Source organism: Sciurus carolinensis, assembly GCF_902686445.1.
Source record: "Sciurus carolinensis chromosome 19 unlocalized genomic scaffold, mSciCar1.2 SUPER_34, whole genome shotgun sequence".
Classification (NCBI taxonomy): Eukaryota; Metazoa; Chordata; class Mammalia; order Rodentia; family Sciuridae; genus Sciurus; species Sciurus carolinensis.
In genome coordinates, this window is record NW_025920112.1 from 2,133,283 (window position 1) to 2,146,723 (window position 13,441).

At 43.0% G+C, this 13,441-nt stretch overlaps 1 protein-coding gene across 1 annotated transcript in view; it reads left to right on the forward strand.

The window, feature by feature from the left end:
• The window catches only part of LOC124973472 (zinc finger protein 124-like), a 145,707-nt gene extending 133,305 nt beyond the window's left edge, over positions 1 to 12,402 (forward strand). Inside the window, exons 8-9 of the mRNA XM_047537390.1 lie at positions 10,020 to 10,089; positions 12,097 to 12,402. Coding sequence (XP_047393346.1) covers positions 10,020 to 10,089; positions 12,097 to 12,402 — 376 coding nt within the window. The remainder of the gene's footprint in view (positions 1 to 10,019; positions 10,090 to 12,096) is intronic.
• Positions 12,403 to 13,441: the final 1,039 nt, after the last annotated feature.

Genomic DNA, 13,441 nt, shown 5'->3' on the forward strand with positions numbered 1-13,441 from the left:
TTAAAGTTGTAGAATTGACATGGAATATTTGATGATATTTTTGAGCTGCCTCTAATGCAGAAAAGATGTGGAGATCTTTAGTTGCTATGTCTGCTAGACTATTTCCTAGAGTTAAAGGTCCAGGCAAATTAGTATGAGCTCTGATATGTCCAATAAAGAAAGGGTCATAATGATCCCAAATCATTTGTTGTAAAGTTTGTAATGGATGAGAAATGGCAGAGTTTGAGGCAATAAGTCCTGTACATTCTAACTTATTGATGGCTTGAACTACATACAAGCTGTCCGAGTAGATATTGAATGGAATATTAGGGAACATTTTAAAGACTTGAAGAACAGTTAAGATTTCTGCTTGTTGAGCAGAAGAGCCAGGGAAAAGAAACGTCTGAACTTTACCCTGATAATAAATAGCTCCAGTACCTGTTTTAGATCCATCAGTGAAAATCACAGGAGCCTTAGGGAGAGGTTGTTGTTTGGTGAGTCTTGGGAAAACTACAGGATTGTTGAGACAAAACTGTATATAAGGATGTTTAGGATAGTGAGTATCAAAATTAGCTTGAGTGGAGCATTTAACAATAGTCCAGAAATCTATGGATTTACATAACCATGAGAGTTAGGACTTATCATAGGGAACAATAATAGTAGCTGGATGAATTCCAAATACTGTAATAGATGATTTGAGTGCCTTTAAAATTATTTGAGCTACTGCCTCAGGGTAAGACAAAAGGGTTTTATTTGGTGAACAAGCCAGATGGACCCAAAACAATGGTCCATCCTGCCAAAAGACTCCAGTAATTTTTTGTTAGGAATAACAATGAATTGTATTGGCTTAGAGAGATCAATTCGATCTACTTGGGCCTCGTCTAATCTTTTTTGTACTATATTTAATACCTGACGTGCCTCAGGAGTGAGCTCTCTGGAAGATGTTGGATGGGGGTCTCCTCGTAAGATGTTAAAGAGAGGAAGTAGTTTCCCTGTGGAAAGCCCCAGATAGGGACGAATCCAATTTATATCCCCCAGCAGTTTTTGAAAATCATTTAATGTTTTTAAATGGTCTACCTTGATTACAGTCTTTAGTGGTCTCACTACTGATTTGTTTAGTTGGGCTCCCAAAAATTCTTGAGTTGTACCCCATTGTACCTTTTCAGGGGCTATAATAAGTTCCCATAACTTGAGTTGCTCTGTCAAATCAGTGTAAATGTTCTTTAAAATATCTTCTTTAGGATGGCACAATAATATATCATCCATATAATGTTAGATAATAAGCTTGGAGTATTTTTGTCGAATTGGCTTTAACGCCTGATCAACATAAATTTGACACATAGTGGGGCTATTGGCCATACCTTGTGGCAATACAACCCATTCATATCGTTGATCAGGTTGTTGGTGATTTAGAGATGGGAGGGTGAAAGCGAACCTCTCACAATCACGAGGATGTAATGGAATAGAGAAAAAACAGTCTTATGTCTATAATTATTGTAGGCCAATCTTTTGGTAAAGCAGTAAGGACTGGAAGTCCTAACTGAGTTGGTCCCATGGCTTGCATAGTAGCATTAATAGCTCTTAAGTCATGAAGGAGCCTCCATTTTCCTGATTTCTTTTTAATGATAAAAATAGGGGTATTCCAAGGAGAAGTAGAAGGTCTAATATGATTTGCATCTAACTGTTGTAGTACCAGTTCTTGGGCCGCCTTAAGTTTTTCTAATGTTAGGGGCCACTGAGAGACCCACACTGGTGCATTAGATTTCCAAGTTATTTTTATATACTTTTTTCAGTGGCCCCTAAGAAAAACCCAAGCCTTGGAGACCTTGATTGCCCTTAACACTAATTGGCTGGGTATTTCCCTGGCCATAGCGGCCAAGCCCCTTGTCCCATTTATGACCTTGTTTTACCATTAGATTTTGAGCCTCTTGGCTATAATGGCCTTCTGTAGTGAGTACTAAATCCATTTGTATGAGAATATCTCTGCCCCATAAATTAACAGGTAAGTGGTCTAAGACATAAGGTTGAAATGTTCCCTGTTGGCCCTCTTCATTTTTCCAAGTTAATACAGCACTACTCCTTTGTGGGCTAGTAGCTACACCCAATCCCCTTAAGGTTTGTTCTGCTACTTGTAGAGGCCATTCTTTTGGCCAATCTTTTAGGGTAATAATGCTAGTATCAGCTCCTGTATCTAGGAGTCCCGAAAACTCTTTATTTTTAATCATTAGTTTGAGCATAGGTCTATTTTTTAGATCCATTGTAAGATAAGCAAAATCAACCCCAGAAGATCCCAAACCTGCAGTTCCCCTAGTTGCTGTGGTCGATGGAAAATTTTTATGAAGGTTGGGAATAATCAAGAGCTGAGCTATGCGGTCCCCAGGTGATATGGACATAATTCCTTGAAGAGAATGAGCAAGAACTTTAATTTCTCCTGTAAAATCAGAATCAATAACTCCAGGGATAACTATGAGTCCCCTGAGTGCACTAGAGCTCCTACCTAATAAAATTCCAACAGTATCAGGAGGTAAGGGACCTTTTAGGTCTGTAGGGATAGGTTGGACTCCCATTTCTGGAGTTAGTATTGCTCTGGTGGTGGCACAGAGGTCCAATCTTGTGCTCCCTGTTGTGACTCTCCTTGGCTTGTCAATGGTTGGTGAGTCCTGTGTACTTGTTGAACCACCCCATACACTTTTGAGGGGCCCTGGGGAGATGGGCCCCAACTCCCGTTTTTTGTCTGTCCATGAGGGGGCAGAGGAACTCCATCTATATCTATCATAGATCTACATTCAGATGCCCAATGATTACCTTTTCTACATCTAGGACAAAGTTGAGGCTTAGGTCTTCTAGGGGGTCGATTAGGGTCCCTTAATTGTGGACAGTCCTTTTTGAAATGTCCAGGTTGTTTACAATAAAAACAAATTCCTGGAGGCCCTCCTCTTTTTATAGGACCTTGTAATCCTTGTGCAATGGCTGCTGCCATAACTTCTCCTTGAATCACAGTCTCATTGATATCTCTACACACTTTGATATATGTACTTAGGTCCTTATTTTTCCAGGGACGAATGGCATCCTTACACCATTTATTAGCCTGTTCATAAGCTAACTGTTTTACCAAGGGCATAGCTTGATCCACATCCCCAAAAATACGACCTGCTGTCTGCATTAGCCGTGCCACAAAATCAGCGTATGGCTCGTTTGATCCCTGAATAACTTTTGACAGTTGACCTTGCAAGTCCCCACTCCCTTGTATACTTTTCCATGCTTTTACAGCAGCTGCAGAAACCTCCATGTACACTGCAGGATTATAGCCAATTTGAGCCTGTTGTCCTGTGAATACTCCCATTCCCATAAGCATCTCTAAATTCCACTGAGGATTTCCTGCTGCAGCATTGCGGCGTGCAGTATCGTTGGAATGCTCCTGCCACGCCCTTTTCCAGACCAGATATTGCCCACCTGACAATGTGGCTCATGCCACGTTACCCCAATCATCAGGAGTAAGATTTATTCCCCCTATGGATTCTACAAGTGATAAAGTAAAGGCTGCTTGGAGGCCATAGGTCATGACAGCCTCTTTTAATTGTTTTACTAATTTAAAATCTAAGGATTGATGGAATCTCTGATTATTTTGATCTTCAAACACTGGAAAGGCTATTGTGCCTTGTTGTAGGAAGTCCCATCCTAATGATTCAGAACGGCTACAACAACATTTTTGTTTCCCCACGTAGTCACCATTATACAGGTGGGGGAGCAGACGGTGTAAGTCCTTGAGCTTTATTTTTGACTGTCACCTGTGATCTGGGTGAGCCTTTAATAGCAAGATTTTTAGCCCTACACACTAATTCCATTTCCTCTTCAGAGCTATCCTCACAACTGGTTTCATTTTCCCTGTCTGCCTCTGATCTTATTGACGCCCTTTCTGATGCTTTAGACCTTTCCTCTTTTATTTCCTCCAAAACCTCTTCCCCTTGTTTTATGGCCTCTCTGCATTTGGGCTTAGGAGTATCTAAACACCCTCTAACTAACATCCATATGGCCATGGTTCCCAGAGGTAATGGTTGTACTCTCTCTGTTGCTCTCAAATCCTCCCCTAGATGCTCCCATTGAGGGATATTCAGTAATCCCTCGTATAAAAGCCATGGCGCAATATCTTCCACTGTGCGTAAAAAGTTCCGAGCTGTTTTAGTTTCAAGAGGAGTTCCATTTGCTCGGAGCAAATCTTTTAAGGGAGCTTCCATATGCACTCGTGACATTTCCATACCCATCTTTTACCACCAAACTATCTAGAAAGTAAATTACTGTATCTATTAATGCAAAAGCGAAAGCACAGACAAACACTTACTCTCCGTCGCTATCCGCGAACTTTACTCTCTATCGCTATCCGCGAAATATACTCTCCGTCGCTATCCGTGAACTTTAAATCCGTCGCTTATTCCGCACACCTTAACCTGGCCAGAATTTACCTTGATTTTACCTAATTAGTTTCTTCTTTATATACTCATTTCCCGGATTTCAGCACCACTTAACATCGCCCACCGCCTGCAGGGACAATGACAATGCATACGCTTCTTTTTCACAGGAACAAAAAAGACCAAAGACCAAAGACGAACGAACAACGAACAACGAACTTTATTAGAGGAAGTGTCTGGGTTACATAGCAAGCATAAGCCAATCTGAGTCAGTCTGAGATATTAGCCTATCAAGGGTCAGTCACTAGGCAGTTACAAAGATCGCCTCACACACAGCAGCCAATCACAGTTACTTCCTGAAACTTGTTTAAGAGTGCAGACATGTCTGGCAAGCTGCCAGGTGCCATCTTAGAAATCAGGCCAGGGTGCGGTTCTGGGGCCCTCAGAGCCCACCCTGACACTCAACAATATGCTGCCTGCAAGAGACTCATCTCATAGAAAAAGACATCCACAGACTATAGGTGAAAGGATAGGAAAAAACCTACCACGCACATGGACTCAGGAAAAAAGCGGGGTTTCCATCCTTATATCAGATAAAGTGGACTTCAAGCCAAAGTTAGTCAGAAGGGATAAAGAAGGACATTTCATACTGCTTCAGGGAACCATAAATCAGGAAGACATAATGATAGTAAAGATTTATGCCCCAAACAATGGTGCATCCCTGTACGTCAAGCAAATCCTTCTCAATTTCAGGAATCACATAGACCACAACACAATAATTCTGGGTGATTTTAACACACCGCTGTCACCACTAGATAGATCTTCCAAACAAAAACCAAACAAAGAAACCACAGAACTCAATAACACAATCAATAACCTAGACTTAATAGACATATATAGAATATTCCATCCATCAACCAGCAGATTCACTTTCTTCTCAGTAGCACATGGAATCTTCTCGAAAATAGACCATATGTTATTCCACAAAGCAGCCCTTAGGAAATGCAAAAAAAATAGAGATACTGCCTTGTGTTCTATCAGATCATAATGGACTGAGAAGTAGAAATCAATGACAAAATAAAAAACAGAAATTACTCCAACACCTGGAGACTAAATAATATGCTATTGAATGAAACATGGATAACAGAAAACATCAGGGAGGAGATAAAAAAATTCTTAGAGGTCAATGAGAACGACGATACAACATATCACAATCTCTGGGACACTGTGAAAGCGGTACTAAGAGGAAAATTTATTGCATGGAGCATATTCCAGAAAAGAATGAAAAGTCAACAACTAAATGACCTAACATTACAGCTCAAAGCCCTAGAAAAAGAAGAACAGAACAACACCAAAAGTAGTAGAAGACAGGAAATCATTAAAATCAGAGCTGAAATCAATGAAACTGAAACAAAAGAAACAACTCAAAAAATTGACAAAACAAAAAGTTGGTTCTCTGAAAAAGTAAACAAAATAGACAAACCCTTAGCCACACTAACAAAGAGAAGGAGAGAGAAAACTCAAATTACTAAAATTCATGATGAAAAAGGAAATATCACGACAGACACCACTGAGATACATTACATAATGAGAAGCTACTTTGAAAATCTGTATTCCAACAAAATAGAAACTACCGAAGACATTGACAAATTTCTAGAGACATATGCTCCTCCCAAACTGAACCAGGAGGACATACACAATTTAAACAGATCAATATCAAGCAATGAAATAGAAGAATCCATTAAAAACCTACCATCCAAGAAAAGCCCAGGACCAGACAGATTCTCAGCCGAGTTCTACAAGACCTTCAAAGAAGAACTCATTCCAATACTTCTCAAAGTATTCCAGGAAATAGAAAAGGAGGGTACCCTACCAAACTCATTTTTTTACAAAAAAAAGAAAAGAAAAGAAAAGAAATGATAATTAATTAAATTTATTTATTTCAAGTGCAGGTTTTGTAAGGTATTCAAATTATGTGAAGAATATTTGAAATAGTTCATGTTTAAGAAAGAAACTGTGTAGTGTAATGTGCTATCAGTTGAAATTGTACTTCAGAGTTGAGCAAGTCCTACTTTTGCTTAATCCAGAATCTGTTCCCTAAGGATGATCCATAGCAGAATTTCCCAAAGTATGTTCCTTAGAACTCTAGTTTTCAGGAATATTAATGGTGTAACAAATTAACAAATTCATAAAGGGGTTCCATGCTCAAATAAGCTTTGGAATGCTTAATTTAAGCAAAATTAAGCTCTTTTCTTTATTGAAGGAACTTTTTTAGAAGTGATTTTCTCTTTAATTGGTGTATAGTTCTAATAATTCCTAACACAATTGGCTGTGGGAACTTTTCTCTGTAGAGGACATCTTTGGGGGCTATCATTTCATGGAATATGTTCTGGGTGTATGTCTTAATGGAAGCACTTGGGGAAGGTGGGTGTTGTCTGGTATCACTAGGTTTTCCCTGTTCTCTTATTGCTTGTATATAACTCTTATTTATAAATAACACCAAAAGACCTTTGAAGTAGGTAGATTTGTTTGTATTTTTAATCAGATCAGCTTTTAGGTGACATTGGCTATATGGAATAATAGTACTAATGACACTAAAAGAAAACTCTCTCTCTACTCACAATACTTATGATACCCAATCTGTTTTTTTCCCACACTGGGCAATTCTCCAGTTGACCGTCCTGCAATCCAGCTTAATTATGACACTAGTACCAGGAGGTGGTGACAGATTCCACGAGTTTTAACTTGAGCTCAGTCTATAACTGCTCTCACTCCTCATGTGTCTTATGTAGCCATCTGAACTTCTGAGTAACTGGTCCCAAAGTGAGAGTTCCTACAATCCCCTCCTCAAATTCCACAATCTACTAGAATAGCTCAAAGAACCCAAGAAATCATTTTATTTACATTTACTGGTTTATTAGAAAGGACACAAGTCAAAAACAGCCAAATGGAAGAGATGTACTGGTCAAGGAATGGGGCAGAGGGTGCATCCAGAGCTCACACTCTCCTGGTACCTCTGTGCATTTGCCAATCAGAAGCTCATCAAATCTTGCTGGGAAAACTGGAAGTCCATATGCAACAGAAGGAAACTAAACCCCTATCTCTCACCCTGCACAAAAATCAACTCACAATGGATCAAGGACCTTGAAATCAGACCAGAGACCCTGCATCTTATAGAAGAAAAAGTAGGTCCAAATTTTCAACTTGTTGGCTTAGGATCAGACTTCCTTAACAGGACTCCCATAGCACAAGAAATAAAAGCAAGAATCAACAACTGGGATAGATTCAAACTAAACAGCTTTCTCTCAGCAAAGGAAACTATCAGTAATGTGAAGAGAGAGCCTACAGAGAGGGAGAAAATCTTTGCCACTCATACTTCAGATAGAGCACTAATTTCCAGAATCTATAAAGAACTCAAGAAATTCTACACCAAGAATACAAATAACCCAATCAACAAATGGGCTAAGGATATGAACAGACACCTCACAGAAGAAGATCTACAAGCAATCAACAAACATATGAAAAAATGTTCAACATCTTTAATAATAAGAGAAATACAAATCAAAACTACACTGAGATTCCATCTCACCCCAATTAGAATGGCGATTATCAAGAATACAAGCAACAATAGGTGTTGGAGAGGATGTGGGGGAAAAGGTACACTCATACATTGCTGGTGGGGCTGCAAATTAGTGCAGCCACTCTGGAATGCAGTGTGGAGATTCCTCAGAAAACTTGGAATGGACCCACCATTTGACCCAGCTATCCCACTCCTTGGCCTATACCCAAAGGACTTAAAATTAGCACACTACAGAGATACAGCCACATCAATGTTCATAGCTGCTCAATTCACAATAGCCAGACTGTGGAACCAACCTAGATGTCCTTCAGTTGATGAATGGATAAAGAAACTGTGGCATATATATACAATGGAATATTACTCCGCAATGAAAATGATAAATTATGGCTGTTGCAGGCAAATGAATAATAAAATTATGGCATTTGCAGGCAAATGGATGAAATTGGAGAATATCATGCTAAGTGAGATAAGCCAAACTCAAAAAACCAAAGGACGAATGATCTCACTGATAAGTGAATGATGACACATAATGGGGGGTTGGAAGGGGGCAGGAATGGAGGAAGGAGGGACTGTATAGAGGGAAAAGAGGGGTGGGAAGGGTGGGGGGAGGAAAAAATAACAGAATGAATCAAACATCATTACCCTATGTAAATGTATGATTACGCAAATGGTATGCTGTTACTCCATGTACAAAGAGAAACAACATGTATCCCATTTGTTTACAATAAAAATAAATTTAAAGAAAAAAGAAAATTAAATGTTGTTTTTCTAGCCACTCTCCTAAAGTTTCTGTAGTTTTTAATAGCCTAAACTCACAAATAAATGACATGTCAGATCACACCTTAAGCCAGATCTCAAACCTCAAAAGCTCATTTTGTATTGTAACACAGCCTGGGCCCCTTATAAATTAGATAATGACTTCTTGGCTGGAGAATAGGCTTTCAATCCCATTATACAGGACTGATACAACTTCTGTCCCTGCAGTGGGAAGGGGGCACACATTCCCGATGTTCGAGTCTTCTCTTTTCTTTGATCTCCCGCCTCATTGTGTCAATCCTGCTCCCCTGCACAGGTCCTCTTCTCTGCTCTCTCTTAACCCTTTTACCTCCCAATCCTATCAATTTTCCGTCTTTTGACCCACAAGATCACTCTTCACTTCCTCAACCTCCACCCTATGCTTCTTCATCTGTTCACCCAGTCACACCTCATCTACTCGGACACACCTTCACTAAATAGAGACCTGTCTTCCCCATCTCGGCCCTTCTTCACACAACTTCTCCTTCTCTTGACCCCAACACCACACCCCACTCCCACCTCTCCTTCTTCTTCTTTCTCTCCTCCTCATACCCACTCTCGTGGGCCCCTCTGGGTTTCTTCAACAGATCCCCTCCCACCATTGCACAGTTGGATGGAGGCAAAGGAATTGTGCAAGTTCCTGTTCCTTTCTTGATCACTGATCTCTCCCAGACTGAGAAACATTTAGGTTTCTATTCTACTGATCTTGATTCCTATACTAAAGGATTCTAATACCTTACCCAGTCCTATTATCTGACATGTCATGACAGCTACATCATTCTCTCTATACCCTCCTATGGAGAAGAGAGAGAGGATTTGGGCCACTGTTCAAGCACATGCAGATGAGACACACAGAACCTAATGAAAATCCAGCCCAATTTCTCTCCCGTCTTAGAAAGGCTCTCCACACTATACGAAAATGGTCCCACAATCTCCAGAGAGCACTATCATTATAATGACTCATTTTACTCCCTAATCTGCCCAGATACCCAGAAAAAAATTAATAAGTTAGAGGAAGACCCCCAAATGCCTCCATCAACCATTTTAAACCTGCCTTTAAGGTTTTTACTTACAGAGAAGAACAACAAAAAATAGATAAAGAGAAAAAAATAAAGCCAAATTTCAACTTTTGGCAGAGACCCTGCATGGCAATCCCAAGGGTACAGTTTCTAACCAAGGGCACTACAAGGCACCCCTCCTGGAGCTTGTTTCAATTGTAAACAGGAAGGACCCTGGTCCCATGTGTACCTTAATGCCAGATTGCACCCGGTCTGTGCCCTAAATGCAAAAGGGACAGACACTGGGGAGCTGATCATCCCGCCATCCGAGGTGAGGGGGAAAACCTTCCCTCTTCATCCTCCCTAACTAACCTCATAAGGCTGGCCTCCAAGGATTGATGGTGACCGGCACTCTCTGTCCCAATGACTATCACCCATCAGGAGCACAGGGTAACTGCCACTGTTGAATGTAAGTCAATCTCTTCCTCATCAATATATGAGCAACATTTTCAGCTTTGTCTGATATTTGGGGACCAACTCAGCCTTTCAAAAACTCTATAGTTGGTCTTCCCAAAACCTACACATAAGAAACCCCTATTATGCAGCATTGTGGGAACTCCTTTACTCCTTCTTTTAAATTACACTTCATCTCCCCACTCCCTTAATGGGAAAAGACCTCCTGTCAAAATTTCAACCTGCCCTCACCCTTTATTTCCCCTCCATAAGTCCCAATATGGAACAACCCACCCGGCAGCTACAAATGTCTCTCCCTCGTCTTCTTCTGAATCCCCTGTTTTCCCCTGCACACACACCACCTCCTTGTTTCTTTGGCCCGAGTAAACTGCCTCCTTCACTCCCTCTGCCTCCACACTTGGTCCATCCTCGTGTTTGAGATCTGACCATCGAGCTTTCAAATCTCACCATATGCCCATCTCCACATCCCTGAAGGACCCCTCCTTCTTCCCACGTCAGCCTCAATACCCTATCTCCCTGACTCATCTAGAAGGCAAAAACCCATCATAATAGATCTTCTTAAAAAAGGACTCCTTCATCCCACATACGCTCCTTTTAACACCCTCCTACATGTTAAAAAACCCAATGGATCTAATCATTTAGTATAAGACCTCCGCATCACCAACACAGCAGTCCTTCCAATTAATCCAGTAGTTCCCAACCCATACACTCTATTGTCCCTCATCCATAATGACACCTCTTACTTTATGGTCTTAGATCTTATATTTTTTGGGGGGAGGTGCTGGGGATCGAACCCAGGACCTTGTGCTTACAAGGCAAGCACTCTACTGACTGAGCTATCTCCCCAGCCCATGGTCTTAGATCTTAAAGATGCTATTTTCTCTGCCCATCCCGACTCACAAGATATCTTTGCCTTTACATGGACTGGCCTGGATTTATCATTCCCAACAACTCACTTGGACAGCTGTCCCCCAGGGATTTCAAGACAGTCCCCTTTTCTTTTCTAAGCATTCGCTAAGGATCTCTCATCTTTCTCTGTCACATCCTCTTCTCCTCCAATACGTGGATGATCCCCTCCTCTGCAGTCCCACCCCAATTTCAGGCATAGATTTCATCCTTCCACCTACAAGGCACCATCTCTGACTTCTTTCCAGAAGAAATCTCGTATTTCTCTTCCTTATTTCTATTCTCCCTTTCTCTTCTATGCACTCCAAATGTTAGACTCTTGGCAATTCCAGGTTCACAAAACCTGGGGCACACCAACTCTTCTGAACACGACCTGCTGGGATAGCACACTCAGCACCCTATCATTCCCCAATCTGATGCCTGCACAGTCACCATAGCACAAGATTTCATCACAGGACGGTCCTCCCTTGGTTGGGAATGACAATACGCTTCCCACCACAAGTACACATGCTCCAAACACAAACACCAGCTTACAAAGTTGGTCCTGATGAGGCTTCTTATCCCTATTGGTCTTGCCATCATGTTTACACAGCTACCCCAGGAAGCTAATTTCTCAAACTCCATCCCCCTCCTGTAAAAGTAATCAATGTAACCCCATACAACACACCTTCCCTGACCCTCAAAACCCACTTTGGGACTGTACCATCAAGGATGAGTTTCATATACATGGGTGGGGTAGAGATCCAGCAGGAAAATCAAAATTATTAAGGCCTATGTCCAACCAGTTGATAAGCCAATATTTAATGTAGCTCAAACCATCACAAACACTAGTAACCCTGCACCCAGACCCCCTCTGCTCACATTTCTCAACATAACCTTATAACTCCTCAATCATTCTAACCCACCCTATACTTCTGACTGCTGGCCCTCACCCCTCTTACCCATGGCTCATGGATAGCGCGGTTTCCTTGCTCAGCGCTCAGCTCCTTCTTCCGGGCCGGGCGTCCTGTGCTCGGGCGTCACCGCTGACTCTGCGCAGCCTGTGCGCCCCGCGAGCCCCGGAGGTCCCTCGGGAGGACGGCGGGTCACCCCGGAGGAAGTAAGGTGCGTGTGCGGCCGGGGCTGGGGGGACCCGGTCAGCACGTGCCGTGGGGACCCGGCGTGTGAGCTGCGGAGCGTGGCCGAATCCGGCTGCGGTGGCCCTGGGGCCTGTCCCCTGGTCCCGGTGGTGGGCTGGACGGGGTCGCCGAGGGCGGCTGCCTAGGGCGGCGGAGTCCCCGCTGGAGGGTGGACCTGGGGCCTGTCCCCTGGTCCTGGGGGTGGGCTGGGCGGGGTCCCCAGGGTCGACTGACTAGGGCGGCGGAGTCCCCGCTGGAGGGTGGCCCTGGGGCCTGTCCCCTGGTCCCGCGGGGTGGGCTGGTCGCGGGTCCCCATCCTCGGCTGCACAGCGTGGCCTCACAGGCGAGGACCTTCCTGTGCCTGCTGGCGGGTGCTGGGTGCTAGTGAGAACTGAGGTCCTGCAGGAGGACACCCTCCACTCTGGGGAGAGGAGAGCAAGTGACCTTCCAGAACCAACGCCCAGCTGCTGAGGTCCCCTCCTTGCCTAGCAGGAACCACCCGGGCTGTGTGCACTAAGAGTGGTCCCCAGTTTGGGAGTGTGCTCCGCCACCAAGCGGGGGTTCCTGGTGAACAGTGGTGACAGGCTGCTTCTCTGAGCTGGGTCCTGTGTCCTCCATCAGATCTGCTGCCATTCAGTTACAGTTTGTCCCCAAGCACGTAAGTATTTCATTCCTTGACTGAATGTAAGATTTTTGTGTTCTTGGTTGACGTTTACGTGGACAGAGTAGTGAGATGTGAAGAGGAGGGAGTTCCTGAAATAATTTCGGTGGTCAGTTTGGTGAGAATCTAAACACCTGTGCACCTCCCGTCCAAATAGAGGGGAATGGGCCCTGGGCAGGCCTCCCTCTCTCCCTGCTCTGCCCTACCTGTGCCTGCAGGTGAGCGCGGTGCCACTTCTTTCTCTCATTCCTTGTCTTTCACCATCTGTGAGGAGGCAGAATGTTCTTTGCTTGTGTCTTACTGAGTTTTCACTAACTTAGTGCTGCATTAGTACTCTGTCACTGTTGGTGCTGTGACTCATGTGGTGGTTCCTCGGCCTCCCGTAGTTAGAGTAGTTTTGCTGTCTGAGGCTGTGGTTCTCCCAGGTCCCTCCCCTCTTTCTGCTTCAGGAATGTGACTGGTTCCCAGTTTAAAGTTTATGTTCCTGACAATTATTTTTTTTTTTTCAATTTGGTTCCCAAATG